The sequence below is a fragment of the Gymnoscopelus braueri genome, assembly GCF_963280865.1.
Source record: "Gymnoscopelus braueri genome assembly, chromosome: 24".
Classification (NCBI taxonomy): Eukaryota; Metazoa; Chordata; class Actinopteri; order Myctophiformes; family Myctophidae; genus Gymnoscopelus; species Gymnoscopelus braueri.
The window spans coordinates 12,860,066-12,879,035 of record NC_137626.1 but is presented as its reverse complement, the minus strand read 5'-3'; the positions used below and the strand labels follow the sequence as shown (position 1 = coordinate 12,879,035).

Genomic DNA, 18,970 nt, shown 5'->3' with positions numbered 1-18,970 from the left:
GCCCTCTTACATACAACCAACTGATGCAGGGCTCTGAGAAGGTGTAATTGGAAGGCATCTTCAGTAGGTGGAAGGCAATGCATGTCTCCTTTGATGTTGCCAAAAAGATGGGCTCGCAGTGCATCCAAGTTACCACTGAAGTCACTCCTCTCATACAGTGAAGCCATGTATCGTCTAGCCGCTGTCACGACATCTTGTGTAACATCCAGACTTTCCCCAGAGTCACCGTATTGGCACAGAGGCAGAAGGTCTTTCAGGTGATCAACGGCAGCTTTGTAGGCACGTCTTTTTCCTCTTCTGTAAAGATAGCTCACTGTGTCACATCCAGTCAGTATGTAGGTGCTGAGGAGTATGGATGAAAGATCGGAAGCTTCAACATCATACTTCACTGCCAGGGCATCCACAATTGCATGAGCAGGTAGGTAGATATCCATCTTCTTTACCCATAGCTCCTGTAGGCCATCCATGTGTGTGATGTAATATATGCACATCATGATCACATCTGTGTCAGTAGCCACAACTACAGCCCGTTCGTGGTGCAGATGTTCTACTGAGTATGCAATGTGGGCAAACATCCTGGTATCTGCCTCCTCATGCTTCTCACAGGACAGTTCTGGAAGCTCAACCTGACAATCTGCTGATAACAGAACAGTGTGACTAGGATCACGGAAAAGTCCACCCAGAATAAGTGTGCATCCAGCAGGAAGTGATTTGTGCTGAGCAGCCCATGCTTCTCCCATATAGTTCAACAGGTTTGCTTTATTCAGTGGATTTTGAACAAAGCCTTTCCATTCAGGTAAGGCAAGAGTATCATGTGGCTTGTACTCCTTCATCTTGCTGGGGCAAGTCTTCATTCTCTTCTCTCGTTCCTCGCCTTTCAGACTTTCAGCTGGAGAGACATCATATCGATCACCAACAAAGTGGATGCAGTCACAGTTGTCTGGGATACTACTAAGGAGCTGCTTCAGGTATTTTACTTGCAGTTCATGGAAGGTGCTGCAACCAAGATGTTGGTGACGCTGGATGAATGCCATGGCATCAACCACCATTACAACAGGCTTGTCGAATGGTGGCAATCTGTCCACTTCACACCATGAACTGCCAAGGGAGGTCTTGATTGCAGCCAAGTAGTCAGCCTTATTCCCTTTTCGCATGGCATAACCTTGGTCAAGGGATGGATCTGTCTCAAACAGGGAGGCTGGGCAACTTGTCCACTCATGACCGAAGACGTCTACCTTCTTGTCTTCATCCAAGTCCTGCACAAAGTACAGGTTTTGGACAACAGCACTCTCTTCCTCGTAGACCTTCTTGGCTTTGAGCGCCATGGACATTGGCTTTTTTGTCTTTGCTGCAAATGTGGCAAGTTTCTTTGGGGCTATTTTCTCACTGTCAGTTCTTCTTGCTGCAGCCAGTGCCTCCAATCCTTTTTCACGGGCGTACACCAAGTCTGTAGATGCAGATTTGTGGCCAGTTGAAATGTTAAGCAGCTCCTGTTCTTCACATATGAAGGGATTGATCATCTGGTTTTTGACTGCATCTGTTATTTTCAGAACAGTTTCTGTGTCCTTTTGTCCTTGGCTTTTGGAGTCTTCATGGTGTTTGGTGTCCAGATGTACCATAGCCTTTGTCTGCTATGAAACCGCTGTCAGACACGGAAGAGCGCGCAAAATTTCTCCATGGCTGCTGGCTGCTGACTGATGCCAGTGAAGAGTTTTGTTTTGGCATCACGGTTGTATGTTTTCTCAAGTGCCATGTCTGTCCAGACACCATTGAAACGACCTTCAGTTTGATGCACAGTAAACTTCCCATCCTTGAATTCTCTATGGATGTCCGGAGCCAGTGTAGGTAGGCTTCTCATGGCTTCCAAGTAGTGGGGCAGGCAGGATACATACTTGTAGTGGCCAGCAGCTACAAGGTATGGTAACATCCTCTCTACTTCAGCCAGGTGTTCCTCCCACAGGCCTGCACGCTCAGCATGGATGAACCGCTTCAGAATCATCACCATGTCCATGTACTGTAGCCAGAGCTTTGAGGTAGGTGAAGTACATGTGTCATCAAACTCAGTCATCAAACATGACAGCTCCTTCAGCTGGTCAGTTGCATCAGCACATGCAGAAGATGCCTTCTCCTCATCCTTTTCTGAAAGGGCATCTAGGAGTAGCTGGACATTGATGGTAAGTGCAGATATCCACTCCAGGTCCTTCTCTTCAATGATTAGCCATTTGGAAAATGCTTCCCAGTGTAGGGCAAACATGGCTGCATGTACCATACTGTGGGCACGTAGCATTGCGTAGTAGTCTTTCCCACTGATGATTTTGTTTGCTGTTCCACGGAGACAAACATCAGCTTCTACCATGATGTCTTCGATTCCAGTTGCCTGCATGAAATGCCCAATTGCTTTTAGGAAATTCTGAGCAATGTGAAATCCACCCATGCGCAAGATAAGTTTCCCATACATATGAGGGTTCTTCCAGAACCACTTCATAAATTGCTTGGTCACATGTAATGATGGTGAACTCTTGGCCTTGTTCTCTGGACACATCCATGCAGTATTGAACTGACTTTTCAACCACATCTGGGTCTGTTGGTGACTTGGGAAAGAAAGGCCCATAGCCAATCACAGTTGCAGGGGTAGCATCTGGGATGAGAAATGCATGGAATGAACTCCATGTTGGAGCAGTGCAGCTTGGTTTCAGGTCCTCCAAGAGCACAGTAGGGCAGATATGAACCAAATGCCACAACATGCTCAGGTGGTCAAGAGGTTCAGCTAGACACATGGGCTTAGGCTCTGTATCCATGGCACACGTTTCTTTTGTGGGGGTACAGGTGTTTTCAAGAAGAAAAAAAGGCTCTGGGAATTTTGAGCATAAGGGTAATAAAGTCACCACAGTTCCTTTAATTTAGGGTTGATTTTAATAAAACAAATTGTGGAATGACTATAAAGATTGATGAAAAGAATGAGACATTGGCTGATGTCATAACCCATGGAAAAGTTGATTACTATTGAAGTAAAGATGAAAGTATTGGGGAAAATGTAAAAAACGGGTGAATTTTTGGTACCAAAAATGTCTATAAATCATTTGGAAAGGCTTTGTGAGTGTATTTTTGGACTTGGTGTTGTTCACATATGTGTTCTGTGTATCTGGGAATCATTTATTGACAGCCTACACAACCTACTGAGCACTTTAAGAAAATAAACTAGTTTTTTACAATAGGCGAAAATGGGCAAAAAAATAAAGGCTTCATTATACAAAAATGGCCATAACTTTTTTTCGCAATGTTTCCGGCAGAGCAGGCCTCTCATTCTGTGGACCTTAATGACCAAATTAATAGAAAAAACACCAAAAAAAAGTATAGCATGACATCACAGGCTCAACCCATTTTCAAGAGCTTTTGGGCCTGTGGATCCCCGACTACACTCTATAGCAGTGGTTCTCAAACTTTTTCATGTCAAGAACCCCCAAAATGATATGTATTTGGCGGCGGACCCCCATCTCAAATATTTTGTTCCAGGGACCCTCCAGAAGCAAAGATTTGATTAAAAAATGTTCAAAAAAAAAATATATATACTCAAAGATTTGCACACATGTTCAAGATTTTTCAAAAATAGCAGATCTACAAGCTCATAGCGCGGCACTCGGTGCCGCACTATGAGCTTGTATATCTGCTATTTTTGAATAGCCAAAGTATAAAAGGTAAAAATTATTGTGATGATATATTAACAAATTTTTCTGGGGACCCCCTGAAACCCCCCCAAGGACCCCTGGGGTCCCCGGACCCCACTTTGAGAACCAATGCTCTATAGCAATGATTTCTACCCGATGTATAAGGCTATATATAGGAAAAAGTACAATATTTGCCTCTGAGATGTAGTGGAGTAGAAGTAAAATTATAGACAAATGGAAATACTCCGGTAAGTAAAAAGTACCTCAAAATTGTACTTAAGTACAGCACTTGAGTAAATATACTTAGTTACTTTACACCACTGACAGTAGGTTTGGTTTTGACTTGCAAGGAAGTCTCCTCAGAGAGCATGACAAAGTAATTGTGATTGTGACTGTCACAAGTGATTGTGACTGATAAGGTTCGGGCAGGATGGGAGGGGGAACAGTTTGAGGGCTTCGTGCGGGCCAGGGTCATGTTAGGACGAGGATAGTGAGGAAATGCACACATTCCTTTTTGCACGGGAAGTTTGTGGCAGTGGTGTAAAGTAACTAAGTACATTTACTCAAGTACTGTACTCAAGTAAAATTTTGAGGTACTTTTACTTAACTGGAGTATTTCCAATCGTCTATACTTTTACTTCTACTCCATTACATCTCAGAGGCAAATATTGTACTTTTACTCCACTACAATTATTTTGGAAGCTTTAGTTACTAGTTATTTTGCAGATATAAATTATTACATTATAAAACATACATTATCCACTTTAGCCGTATGTTTTACCTAGGCTATTTGAAAATAGCTGACTTTTGTACATTTCGATACCAATACTTTTGTACTTCTACTCAAGTAAAGGTTTTATTCCGGATGTTTACCTGTAACAGAGTACTTCTACGTTGCAGTATTGATACTTTTACTTAAGTAAAACATTTGAGTACTTTTTCCACCACTGCATGACGGTGCGAGTGTATGCAGGGTTCTAGTCCAAACAAACACGTGTGTGTGTGTGTGTGTGTGTGTGTGTGTGTGTGTGTGTGTGTGTGTGTGTGTGTGTGTGTGTGTGTGTGTGTGTGTGTGTGTGTGTGTGTGTGTGTGTGTGTGTGTGTGTGTGTGTGTGTGTGTGTGTGTGTGTGTGTGTGTGTGTGTGTGTGGAACTGGAGACATGATGTGGAACAGGCAATGTGCTTAGATTTTGAATAGGTTTGTTCAAGCCTAAAAACAGTCACATGGGCGTGAACTTACAGTACACACATTCTACGCGTGCACGTGCACTCACACACACGGATTCATACAAATACAGTACACATATTCACATGTCGTTTTGTGGATTGTCTTGTACAAAGTTATGTCTCATTTTCTGTGTGTATGGTATATATTTGGCCGCGGACCCCCCATCTGAAAATATGTTGTGCCAGGGACCCCCAGAAGCAAAGATTTGTGTTAAAATGTTTGCTTAAAAAAAAAATATATATATTCAAAGATTTTCACAGGCTCTTTGAAAATAGCAGATCTACAAGCTCACAACTCGTCGCATCGCGACGCGTTGTAAGCTTGTAGATCTGCTATTTTCAAACATTTTAGTACTTTTACTTGTGTTACTTTAAGTACATTTTTATACCAATACTTTTGTGCTTTTACTCAAGTACATTTTCAATTCCGGACTTTTACTTGTAACAGAGTGCTTCTACACATTGCAGTATTGATACTTTTACTATAGTAAAACATTTGAGTACTTTTTCCACCACCGTGTCCATTATGACATAATAACAGAATCTCTGACGTTGGAGCTTTGGCTGTCTGGTAAAACACTATCTCTGTCATATATTCCATCCAGCTTGTATCCCGTGGTTCCTGGAAATGGCCGCCTGACAGTGGAAGATGAAGTGGTTGTGGACGACTACTGGTTCCCAAAGAAGGTATGTGTACTTTCATTCACTTCTACTGTATGTCCAGTGGCGTGTGATCATGTGACATGACGGCAGTCCGTCACATGTCCCTGGACCCTGTCAAATGAAGATAATAAAAAAATAAAAATAAAATAATATTCGAATATATTCGAATATCTGCCAATTTTTAAGACCAATATTCGAACATCATTTCTGAGGAATGTTACCAGCCCTACTAGGGCAAGGGTCTGCGGTCGATTGGCAGGGGAGAAAGCCCGGGAAGGGAGCCACAGAAGGACTTTTTCATGCCAGGGACCCCCAAATTGATACCTATTTGGCCACGGACCCCCCATCTGAAAATTTGTTGTGCCAGCGACCCCCAGAAGCAAAGATTTGTGTTAAAATGTTTGCATAAAAAATATGTATATATATATATATATATATATATATATATATATATATATATATATTAAAAAATGTTCACTAATGTTCAAGATTTTAGAAACAATAGCAGATCTACAAGCTCACAGCGCGGTGCCGCGCTGTGAGCTTGTAGATCTGCTATTTTTGAATAGCCAAAGTATAAGAGGTTAAAGTGGGTTAAAATGATTGTGACGCTATAGAGCGTCGCAGTTCCCGCCCACTTCCTGTTTTTTTTGGTGCCGGAAGAAAAAACTCAATGCATTTTTCCATTGACATTTCCAAAAATATTTATATCTATTAATTTAAGCCTCAAATCAAGCCATCATGACATGACATGAATCATGACCATAAACGTTTGATTCTGTGATTTTTTTTTTGTTGAAAACGGCAAAACAAAGGGTATTTATTAAATATAGTATATCATATAATTAAATATAAAATAAAAAAAAATCACAGAAAAAAACGTTTTATGGTCATGATTCATGTCATCTCGTGATGGCTTGATTCGAGGCTTAAATTAATAGATATAAATATTTTTGGAAATGTCAATGGAAAAATGCATTGAGTTTTTTCTTCCGGCACCAAAAAAAACAGGAAGTGGGCGGGAACTGCGACGCTCTATACGACCTGGAACGCATCTGTGTCACTTTAGATTTCTTTGGCTATTAAAAAATAGCAGATATACAAGCTCATAGCGCGGCACTCGGTGCCGCGCTATGAGCTTTGTAGATCTGCTATTTTTGAAAAATATATATTGTTTTTCAAAAAACTGTTAGGATTTAGATTTTTTTTTAAGAATCGCCTCAGGTCTTAATGGGTTAACACATTTTGCTGCATGGGGACCCCCCTGGACCCTCCCCAAGGACCCCTGGGGGTCCCCGGACCCTACTTTGAGAACCGATGCCATAAGAGGGTAAGCATGCACAAGCATGCACACGATACAAATCATGTGTTGTCAAGATATCAGACCGATGAACCTTTGTCTCACGTGTCAGGTCAGAGCAAACTCTTAGATTCTCGGAAATGAGGAAATTCAGATGTCGTTGTGGGACTGATGGGCACTGGTGTAAAGTAACTAAGTACATTTACTCAAGTACTGTACTGAAGTACAATTTTGAGGTGCTTTTTACCTTACTGGAGTATTTCCAATTGTCTATACTTTTACTTCTACTCCACTACATCTCAGAGGCAAATATTGTACTTTTGCTCCACTACAATTATTTGAAAACTTTAGTTACTAGTTACTTTGCAGATATAAATGATTATATAATAAACCATACATTAACCACTTTAGCCCTATTTTATACCTAGGCTATTTGGAAATAGCCGATCTACAAGCTCACAACACGTCGCGTTGTGAGCTTGTAGATCTGCTATTTTCAAACATTTTAGTACTTTTACTTTTGGTACTTTAAGTACATTTTGATACCAATACTTTTGTACTTTTACTCAAGTAAATTTTGAATTGTAACAGAGTACTTCTACGTTGACGGGGGCTGTGAAATCATCTGGTGTTGTTTGGCTGGAATGAAAGCCTGCACAGACATGGCCCTCCCCATGGAACCTGATCAAAAACAAACACACTGAAATGTACTTGTGACAAGGTTCTGGTCTTACGGCTGACACAGAATCACAGACGGAACAGCAGACATCTATCTACACATTACAGCAGACATTTATATACATCATTGTGAAAACTTTGAATAAAAAACTAACAAAACAAAAAAAGTTGAACCGCTGAAAGGACAAACATAAATCGCGATGCAATTAAGTAGACATTCTTCCAGGGGCGTCAATTGGGCATGGCAAGGTATGGCAGGTGCCATACCTTGCCATGCCCAGAAAAATAATAATAATAATAATAATTATATATATATATATTATTATTTTAATCTCTGGGAGTTGGCAACCCTAACCTTGCCATACCTTAGCTTTTGCTGAACTGACGGCCACTGCATACTTCTGTGTTGTCAGACTAACATCACTCTGGTATTTTGTGCTGCTCCTCTATGTAAACTTGCGCTGAGGGAAGTTTCACAATAGTGACACTACTCCTCTATTTACCTACATTTCTGTCCCTGTCTACTTCTCTCTCTTGACTTGACTCTATCGCCCCGACTCCTCGTCCCCTTCCCTCTGTCTCATACATGGGCAACTGGCGGCCCAGGGGCCACATACGGCCCCCACCTTCACTTAATGCGGCCCACAGGTTAATATCGGAATACTGATTAATTATTGATTTCATCTGTTACAATTCCAAACGTGCACACATGACCCGCTTTAATTACTTCAGTCTATATTAGTAGCTTAGTGACTAGTATTACAATTCTATTGTCTTTTTTATGTCCAACGTATTTGTATTTAAGTTCATAAAGTTAACATAAGTATAACCTCAACCAACATAATGTGTTCTTTGCTTACTGTAAGTCGCTCTGGATTAAGAGCGTCTCAGTCTGCTAAATGCCTAAACCGTAAACTGTATAACTAAATGCATGTGAAATGAAATATAAATGTTACTTTTCAGGATTCCAATAAAAAAATAGCAGATCTACAAGCTCAACACGCGTCGCAGTTTTGAACTTGCAGATCTGCTATTTTTTGCTACTTTTGTGTGACATAGAGTGGCCCGACAGTATTATGCAATGTGGCTGCTCTCTGGAGAGAGTGTGGAAATATAGTGGCCCGTCTCCATCATCAACGTTGCATCACCCCTGCTCTGCAGTGTTGATTTTGACAGCAAATTTTGAGTTGGTTGTAGTCATAGTCTTTTGAATAAAATTCCTTTTAGTTTTAGTCATATTTTAGTCACCTGAAATGTTTTACTGTTAGTCTAGTTTTAGTCGACTAAACATAGGATTTTAGTCGACTAAATCTACAGTTGATTTAGTCATCAGCGTAAAGGCTGATTTTACACTTGGTTGCGTGCTGAAAATAGCCGATCTACAAGCTCACAACGCGTCGCAGCGCGACGCGTTGTGAGCTTGTAGATCTGCTATTTTCAGAGCGCAACACCCGAGCGCAACCAAACATAAAATGACTTGTCTTTTAGTTCTAATGGATCTCTTCTCCACTAGTCCCTCACTAACATAGTCATCGTTTTTTTTTCAACAATATGTTTATTTATTTTCTTTTACACACATTACAACAACTTATAATACAATAAAAATAAAATATACAGAAAGCAAAAATGAACTTTTACATTAAATTATACAAGACAGTTATTGAAATGACAAAAAACAAAAACAGTAACAAAGACAAAAGAAAAACATACATAGGCATCAACACTACTCCTCTCCAGATTCTTCCATTAAATGTGGCAGATTATTATTTTCCATGTATTGAATAAAGCAACCCCACACCTCCTGAAACATCTCTTGTTTGTCCTTAAGTATGTATGTGATTTTTTCTAAAGGTAGGCATAAAGACAATTCCCTGAACCACTGTGCAATGCTTGGTCTGTCCGGCCTCTTCCAGGTCAATGCAATTACTCTTTTAGCTTGTAAGAGACAAATGTCTATGAATATTCTGTCACTACGCCTAATTCTTTGTCCAACTGGGTAGAGGCCTAGCAGGAAGAACTTAGGTTCTGGTACGATGTTAATTGAAAGAATCGTTTGTATTTCCTGCCCAATCTCCCTCCAAAAGTCCTTCAATCTTGGGCATGACCATAAGCAGTGGAACAATGTGCCTCTATCTTCACCGCATCTGGTGCATAGGTCCGGGATATTGTTATTAAACTTATTGAGCTTCACAGGTGTGATGTACACTCTCATGAGCCAATTATATTGAAGGAGTTTTAGGCGTGTATTCCCAGTCTGGGATTGAGCCAGTTTACAAGCTGTACTCCATTGCTCCCATAGTCATCGTTTTAGTCGTCATAGCTTAGTTCTTATTCATTTTTTATTTAGTTTTCGTCAGTGAAAAAAGGTAGTCCACGGACATTTTTTGTCATAGTTTTAGTTGAACGAAATCAACACCCGCTGCTCTCTCTCCTATGAACCACACTCAGACCCAGTTCCATCTGTGCCACTACGCAGCCAGTCACGACGAGGAGGAGTTCCCCGACGCGGAGAGCTTCGTCCCGGAGCGCTGGATCCGCGGCGGCGGCAGGGGGCCCGGCAGTGGCTTCCGGCACCACCCCTACAGCTTCATTCCCTTCGGGGTCGGAGTGCGCGCCTGCGTGGGCAAGAGGGTGGCCGAGATGGAGATGTACTTTGCTCTCTCCAGGGTGAGTGGGTGACAGAGATGGAGAGAAAATAAACAGACAGACAGACAGACAGACAGACAGACAGACAGAGGCTGTTTTGCTGTTTTATAGAGATAGTGTAGGCAACGAGGGTAACTAACAGCCTTGTGCATAAGCAGGCAGTTTTGGGGGGCGGGTCTTTTCGTAAGAGGCAGCCGCGGCAGCAAAAGTCAGTTAGACGCGCTGTGATTGGCCAGTAGTCAACGCGCTGTGATTGGCCAGTAGTCAACGCGCTGTGATTGGCCAGTAGTCACTTTGAATGGTAGCTTGCCTCCTCTAAAAGGGCGACCGCGATACAGGTCGCTCCAACGAACGGCAGAGGCCAGTGAGGTATCTAGGTTTCTATATCTATGCTCCACAAGTAGCAATAGTGACATCACTTCCAGCACTTCCAGACAATTCTTCTTCTTCTTCTTCAGCTGATGCAGCACTACGAGGTTCATCCAGAGGAGGGCGCCCCTAGTGTAGAGGCCAAGACCAGGACCTTGCTCATCCCAGCACAACCCATCAACCTGCGCTTTATGCCCAGAGGATGAACCAGTCAACCAACAAACACATGGTAACCATAGGCCACATTATCCATGGATTAATGTTCTCAGTCGCGACGTCATTCGAATTCCACAGAGGCCGGCATGTCTTCTATGGAACCATGTTGCGCAGCGAAAAATAGGCGATCTACAAGCTCTCGATGCGTAGCTTGTAGATAGGCTATTTTCGGTTATTAATTTAAGATTAGAGCATTTGAAGTGGTCAAACTAGCAAAAATGTTCAGAAGCTTCTTATCTTATTGGTCTCGGATATTTCATATAAAGCAAAGGTTAAAGCCTCGATCTCTGATTTATTCACCTGGTTGGCAGTATGTATGTCACAGGGTGTTTGGAGAGCCAGGGTGATTGAAGACAGAGCGCTCGTTTTTAGGCACGGGGCTTCGGTGCGAGGCGGGGCTTTTCGAGACAGGGTTTATTAGCGAGGAGGAGAAGGAGGACGCGGCGCTGCGAGGCGGGGGTTTATTACGCGAGGCTCGCGAGGTGGAGGAGCCTCCTCCTCCTCCTCCTCCTCCTCGCGTAATAAACCGTCCTCCTTCTCTCCTTCTCCTCCTCCTCCTCCGAGGAGAAGGAGAACGCGGAGAGGCGGGGCTTTGATGCGCCGACGGGGACCTGTCTTTTGTTGTTCCCCCCACATAGCAACCAGGAAGCTACGCTAGGGGAACGCTGAACACGCGTTCACACGCACACGCTTGTCCATGACGGAGGCGCGCCGACTTAGTGGAGCTTGAGGCCGAGGAAGCGCGCCCTCGCGCCTCCAGGCGCGAGTGCCCGCGCTGACCGGCCGATGCTCTACTAGTCGACTCAGCGCCGTTTGAGTTGTAAACCGATAGGGACAGAATAGTTCTTTTCATGGATCACTGTGTGTGTGTGTGTGTGTGTGTGTGTGTGTGTGTGTGTGTGTGTGTCAGGGAGAAAGTAAAACAAAAGCCAGAACACAATAAAAGTATCTAAACAGTCCTGCTTTCAATAAACCAAAAAAAAGCGTGTGTGTGCGTGTGCGTGTGTGTGTGTGTGTGTGTGGCCATATATGTTTGTGCACAAGCCTGGCTTGTGGCTCCCTCTAGTGTTGCTTCTACAGAATTGCTGGGTGGGTGGTAAAAACGAGCGCGCCTTCTTCAATCACCCTGGTTCTCCAAACACCCTGTAACATATATATTGTTTTAAAGGGAACATTTTTAACTCAAATCTTTGCTTCTGGGGGTCCCTGGAACAACATATTTTGAGATACATTAAACATACATTAAATACATATAATTTTGGGGGTCCTTGACATGAAAAAGAGCATCACTGATATAGAAACATAGGTTTTTTTTTCCAGAATACTGATTTCAGAAAACATTTGTAGAATCGGCTTCAGGTCTTAATGGGTTAATTATATAAATTGACCAAATAATTGAAAATTGCCATGTCTTTTGTGTAAAAGGAAAATCGAAAGTGTGGTGTACCAGGAATGTTTTTTTTTGCCAAACATTTTCTGTGAAGTTTCTGATCTTGTCGCGTCATGAGAGTAATCCATTTCATTTCACATTCTATACTTTTGCAGGCTTCGCCCCATCAGCTGTCGAAACCTGTAGAACAAGATGTTTCAGAAATCAAATGAAATCAACTGGTTGTCGCCAACTCAACCGAAGAGGTTCACGAGAAAACTACGCCTGCATTGTAAAATGTGTTTATTTAAAGGTAGGGTAAGTGATATCTTTTGGTTAAAACAAAAAGTATTTTGTCAAAAGGTTAAAATACTATATTCTGATAGTAATCATTGCTATAGAGTGTTTGTTCAGTAACAGGAGTCTCCCCGTCTCTCCAGCTCTTTAATAAACAGAAAATACATTTTTCGGTAGGTGTCAAAATCTCAGCCAATCAGGAGAAAGTACCCATTTTTAAGCTTAATTTGTAGTGTTCCAGTTCCAATTTTGTCTGCTAATTTCTTAGTGTCATCACTTCCAATTTCACTTGTTTAATCTATATCCTGATTGAGTTCTCTGTCCTGGTTGGATAAAATTGGAAATGAAACTGAAACTGAAACGAAAATGCATTTTCTGTTTAATAAAGAGGTGGAGAGACAAGGAGACTCCTTTTACTGTATATTACTGCTATACTCTATAGCAATGAGTACTATCAGAATATAGAGCTATTTAACACTTATTTTAACCAAAGCAAATCACTTACCCTACCTTTAAAGGGATAGTTCACCCCCAAAATGACTTTTTTTCCATCGATTAGTCACCCCACAGAGACTTTTTTTTTGTTTTGGTCTCATTCCTAAGCCAATAATTTGATAACCGGCAGCAATTCCCGTTAGGAGACACAAAGAGTCTCCTTTGTGTCTCCTATACCGGAATCGCTGCCTACCGGTCCGCTGGTCATCAAATTATTGGCTTAGGAATGCGACAAACACTAGAAAATATCCATGAATTCAAGTCTCCATTGGGTGACTAATCGATAGAAAAAAAGTATTTTTTTGGGTGAACTATCCCTTTAATGAACACTTCATCAGGTAGCCAGCTGCACTACACAGTAAAATCCTCAGTGTTGATTTATTTATCAATTTTTTATGTCTTCATAAGTTAAATGAACGCTCTGGTTGAGCCTGACTCACAGTAGGTATACATTCCACCTGATATCAACCATCAAACAACCATCATGAAACCATAGGCTGATTTCGTAGTCAGTTTAAAAACTTCAGAAGGGTAAAACATGACAGGCTGTACGAGACTGACCTTATAGTACAGTGGTTCTCAACCAGTGGTCCGGGGACCCCCAGTGGTCCTTGAGGGGGTTCCAGGTGGTCCCCAGCTAAATGATGGGAGAGTTGTTAACCAAATGGACCCTTATTAGGTATAGATCTTTAACTCTTGAGAGCATAAAATGAAACCAACGGGTCCATTTGGTTTCGCTGAAAGCATTGCATCAAAACCCTGCAACCGGATGCTCTACCGGCCCTCGCTTCCATAGAATAGAAGTGAAACGTTGACATTTCTGAAGCGTATGTCATGTGTCACCGCGCCGTGCCGTAACACACCCAGTATTTATTTTCATTGCAGCAGGTGTGTTGCTTATTAGCCTGCCATGTTTTTAATCCGCAGTACTTTTTAAATCTGAACCGGAAAACAAACTGCAAAATCAGCGTAGGGCCCCTTTTTTAAGTTTTGAATGATGTGACAAATGTTTGAGCCTTTTGGAGGATTATACACACACACATGATAGATAGTGTGTGTGTGTATAAAAGACTCTTTACATTTATGTATGACTGCCTAGGAAAATTACGTTTTGTTTATGAATTTATGAAAGCTATTATATACAGTATAATATAAACCTATTACCTACTGGCAACTTCACAATTGGACTTTGTCATCATTGTAATTATTAATGAACGCTCTGATTAGATGTAGGTGATATGCTGTACAAGGGTGTGTGTGTGTGTGTGTGTGTGTGTGTGTGTGTGTGTGTGTGTGTGTGTGTGTGTGTGTGTGTGTGTGTGTGTGTGTGTGTGTGTGTGCGTGTGCGTCAGTGCGTCAGTGCGTCAGTGCCCCTAATTCTATCTCTCAATGCAATAGTAAATTGCACTTTGTCTTTGTGGTGTGTGTTTGTGTAACGTTAGCCCTTTCTGTATGTTTGTGTTTGAGTGAAATCACGTGCACTTTGACATATCAAGGTATTAGTTAACTCTGTCTCTGTATTAATGTGTGATGACTGTTGTATGGCACATTATGTTGAATAAAGACGTCAGAAGTTTTGCTTTGTTTCATTGAGTTCATAGAGAGAAGGGCAGATACAACTGTATGGGTCGGGTACTGAAATAACATTCACACTGTGATATGGGAAGTCAATGCACTTGTTATCCTAAGTGAATCTCAAGTTGGTGTATACTGCCACCTATTGACATTATAGTGAAAGACATCCCATCCTAATCATGCAGGTTAATTCCAATGAACCAACCATTCTAAATGAAGCCCTTTGGCCTATTCAGTTACACTTGACAATCTTAAAACCTTAAACGTTTTACCTTAACAAAAGTGTAGCTATTGGCAGTTCAAACATAATTATAAGTTATTTTAGTTTAGAATTATCGTCCAGATGAACCAAAATATTTCCAAATACAGACAAAAATAAATTATTGCATATATGTAGACTAAGTAACTAAGACTTAAGTAAGCTACTTGGGTAGGGTACACTGCAGTCATATTTGTAGTTTGCTGAGGACTGGCCAATGTGAGACTACTGCTGGAACTATGCTGAGCCTCTTCCATAAAATGTATTGGGTACTAATAGGCTATGCTCATAACTAATATACAATTATATTGTGGTAAACGTATTGTTTTATTGGATCTTGTTTAGTCGATACACTTATTTATTTTAGCTCTTGCTCATTTGATTTTACTATTTTGTCTCATCTGTTTATGAAAGTAGGTAGCTGATATTTTGCACTTTTACCTTAGCGCTAGGTATACTCTTGGTTGCTTGTTTTTGCAGAAAATGCACTTAAGACTTCTGGTAGTTAGTAGTTTCGTTCCCTACCTATGTTGAATGCACTTATTGTAAGTCGCTTTGGATAAAAGCGTCTGCTAAATGACTAATGTAATGTAAAGCACTGCCCATATTGCTGCTCCCACTTTACTCAAGTAAATGTACATACATCACTGGCCCTCATTGGTCACAGCAGTTCCATTATTGTGGACCGTTTTGGTACATATTATACCACAAGGGCCCTGAAAAAGAGGATGAGATGATGCCTAATCCATACACTTTCCATCTAACCACTTAAACCCTATAGTCTATACTTTGTTAACTGGGGCCCCCCAGGGGTCTGTACTTGGTCCCCTGGGCCCCTCCTTTTCCCCCTCTACACCAAATCCCTCTGATGAAAATAGCCGATCTACAAGCAACGTATTGTGAGCCTTACGCTCTACAAGCTCACAACTGCTGAAGTAGCTTCTTCAGGAATGTTGCATTGTGTACTGTAGGCTAACTGCTGTCATTGTCCTGTTTATTATACGTTATAATTGTTTGTTATTTTTCCAAGTCCAAGTTCATAATTAAGAAGTTATAGTAATACTTTTTGAGTCAAAATCACGTTTGTGTGTCTCAGTGGTCTGCTCATGTGAATTGAATACACACAGGACTTTTGCATTGAGCAATTAGGCAACAAGCAGCAAGGTGCAGAAGCTCCATTTTATGCTGGTCACAAGAGACTGTCTTAAGTTCATAAGAAGGGATTTAAGGACTTGAAGGCTGAAGAGTATTCCCTTTTATGTAGCATGCAGCCAACAAGGTATTTGCTTGTCCATATTTGCTTGTATTGTCTGTATTTTACTTTGGTAAAATGTTTAATCCACCTGCTGTGTGTAACCCACATTTAAAATCAGGGTGTACAAAATATGACAGATGACAAATATATATGGAGATTATGGACAGTTCATTAAAATCACAAACGGTTCATTTAAATACACAAGTAATTCATTAAATGCAAAGTTGATGAATAAGGATTGAAATAAATGGTTTGATAATGTTTAGAGTCAACAGTAAAACTGTACCTTTACAAAAAAAGAACACATCCCTTTAAGGCAGGCAGTGACGTTACTCCCCCTTTAAGACACACTGTGTGTGCACAGTGTTGCCAGGTCTGCTTATTATAATAATTTCCCCCCAAGATTGTATTTGAAAATAGCAGATCTACAAGCTCACAACGCGTCGCATCGTGAGCTTGTAGATCTGCTATTTTCAAATGGCTAATGTATATGTTTGTTATGTGGCCCATAGTCACTTCTTTTGGGCTTGTTTTCCTAGACCTGGTTGCTTGTTTCTCTCACAAATATGGCAACACTGTGTACTTGCTGTCATATGGAAGCTGAGAGTGGAAGGAGACAGAAGCAGACAGAGAACATCAGAAACTAACTAAATTGATTACAGAAACATAGAAACCACTGTGATAAAAAACAGTTTGATTACAAACCTAAAAAAGAGTGATAAACACCTTTTGAGACAAGTTTGGTCAAACCTGGGATCAGCACTTAAACCTGTTGTTTGTTGTGCAGACCAAAGTGTTTTGGTGAGTTAAAAACAATCACTGCTCTAAATATTTCTACTTGCACTTTTAAATGGAAGCGTTTTGGGTACTTTTTGAAGAGTAACTCATGTGTATTGTGTATATTTTTGATGGTCAAATGCAAGATTTATTCATGGAAAAAACAAGCTGTGTAATCAAGGCAGCTGAGCTGGGCAGCCAGTAGCCATGGTTCACATGACTGGTTTGCGATTTTTTTTTTTTGCATTTACAACTGCCACATCTACATAAACGTTCAGATTTCAAATATAAAGTGCTGACCCCCAAGCCACGGAAGTAACCAGTTCAAGTGCACCGGCCTAAGTACCCGTATCTTCCGTATTGTTAAATTAAAAGGTTTTTAATCCGATCGCCGGCTATTTTCTCCGAATTGTCTACGATGCTTTCAACTACGCGACCCTATCGGTTGGGAGTTCTATTGCACTCTGATACATCGTAAGAAAATAAAAAAATGGCCGCCGATCGGATTAAAATGCTATTTATTGAACAATACGGAAGATACGGGTACTTAGACCGGTGCGCTTCAACTTGTTACATCCGTGGCTTGGGGGTAAGCACTTTAAATTTGAGATCTGAACGTTAATGCAGATGTAGCAGTTGTAAATGTAAAAAGAAAATCGCAAACCAGGAACAAGTGGTTCCATGACTGACAGTCATATTTCAGGGCTAGGCAGCTGACTGCAATCAGCCATCAATCTGGGTCTAGTTGTGTCCACCGCAGCTAGTGTTAAGTAGCCTCGGAAACCCATGCTTTTTTTTTTGTTACAAAAGAAAAAAATCCTGGGGGAGCCATGCAGGAACGATGGTCTTGAGCCTTGTTATCTCCTAACCAATCAGAGTGCAGAGGGGCGTCGCTCTAAATTTGGTGACGTCAGCGTGCTCCGTGCACAAGCCGGGGGGGGGGAGGGGACATAGATTGGTGAAGCAATAGGAAGCCACGCACAAATCCGGGCGGCTGTGTTTTGGATCCGCCTTTCAAGACCATCGATTGAGCTCGTAGCCTCAGGCTAAGTGTTAAGTGACCCACAGTACATGAAGCACATTGTTGTTTTGATTTGAGTCTTTGATAGATATTTCTTTTCTTTACGGCCTGTTGTGTACAGGTCAGGCTTTTTTTTGTCCCGGTTGGAACGATACAGTGATTTCTTGGAGATACAAGAAGATGGCGAGCTACGAGGCCCAGGGACACTGGTCAAACGGAACCGTTCTACATGCCAGTGCAAAGGGTCCACTCTCCACAGTCTGACCACTGACTAACTCACTGCCAGAGCCAGGGTTGGAGTTTAGTGGAATATGATTTTGATTCGATTGTTTTTATTTTTGGACTAAGGTATAACTTGAACTGAAAAAAGACAATATTCAAGAGTGCCACAATGTTTAAAAAAAAAAAAATTATACCCAACTGAACTGATACATGATGACCCTCATGCAGTTTGGCCAGAAATCTGGCGACACATTTGTCCTCGAAAACCTTGTCCCCGCAGAGCAAAGCACAGTCCCTCTCGGTCCCTGCGGCTCTAGAGCATCCGCAAGCATGGACCAGAGGCTCCACCTGATGTGGTCCCGCGGAGGGGGTCGAGGACGTGACCTTCCTGAACCGGGGATTCGTCTACACACGGTCCAAGTGATGCACGAGGCGGACAACTTCCAGAGCACCTGATTCGCCAGAGCGGTGTGGGGGCGAGGTTCGCACTCGACGCCAGGCGAGAGCTGACCAGCATTGTGGCAGAGGCCCCGGGCGTGACACAGACTCTGCTGTTCCTGCAGCTCTGCTGTGACAGCCCCCGCACACCCACCAGGTATGCGACGCACCTTTATATCTGAGTCATAGTGTCATACAGAGCACTTTTGAATTGAACTCTAACCTGTATTGAAATATAACATTTTGTTGTATTTTATTTTCATTACATCCCATCTTGTGATTTAAGACAATATTTTTATTAGTAATCTAAAAACAGTTTTTTGAAAGAAAATGTTGGTATAATATCAGTGTCAACTTTTTCATGTCAAGGACCCCCAAAATGATATGTATTTGGCCGCGGACCCCCCCCCATCTCAAAATATTTTGTTCCAGGGACCCCCAGAAGCAAAGATTTGAGTAATGAATACAATACAAAAAAATATATATACTCAAATTTGC

The 18,970-nt window shown here is 41.6% G+C and overlaps 1 protein-coding gene across 2 annotated transcripts in view; it reads left to right on the top strand.

Annotated features, from left to right (window-relative positions):
* Window positions 1-14,482, top strand: part of cyp27a2 (cytochrome P450 family 27 subfamily A member 2) — a 38,650-nt gene extending 24,168 nt beyond the window's left edge. The window contains exons 7-11 of one of the 2 annotated variants that reach the window (XR_013932725.1): window positions 5,498-5,579; window positions 9,982-10,200; window positions 10,638-10,777; window positions 12,310-12,541; window positions 12,589-14,482. Coding sequence is in view for 1 of the 2 variants with exons in the window: in XM_080422642.1 (XP_080278768.1) it covers window positions 5,498-5,579; window positions 9,982-10,200; window positions 10,638-10,754 (418 nt within the window). In the remaining variant the exon portion in view is untranslated. Of the gene's footprint in view, window positions 1-5,497; window positions 5,580-9,981; window positions 10,201-10,637; window positions 10,778-12,309 lie in introns of both variants that reach the window. The other variant, XM_080422642.1, reaches the window with a different exon arrangement.
* Window positions 14,483-18,970: the final 4,488 nt, after the last annotated feature.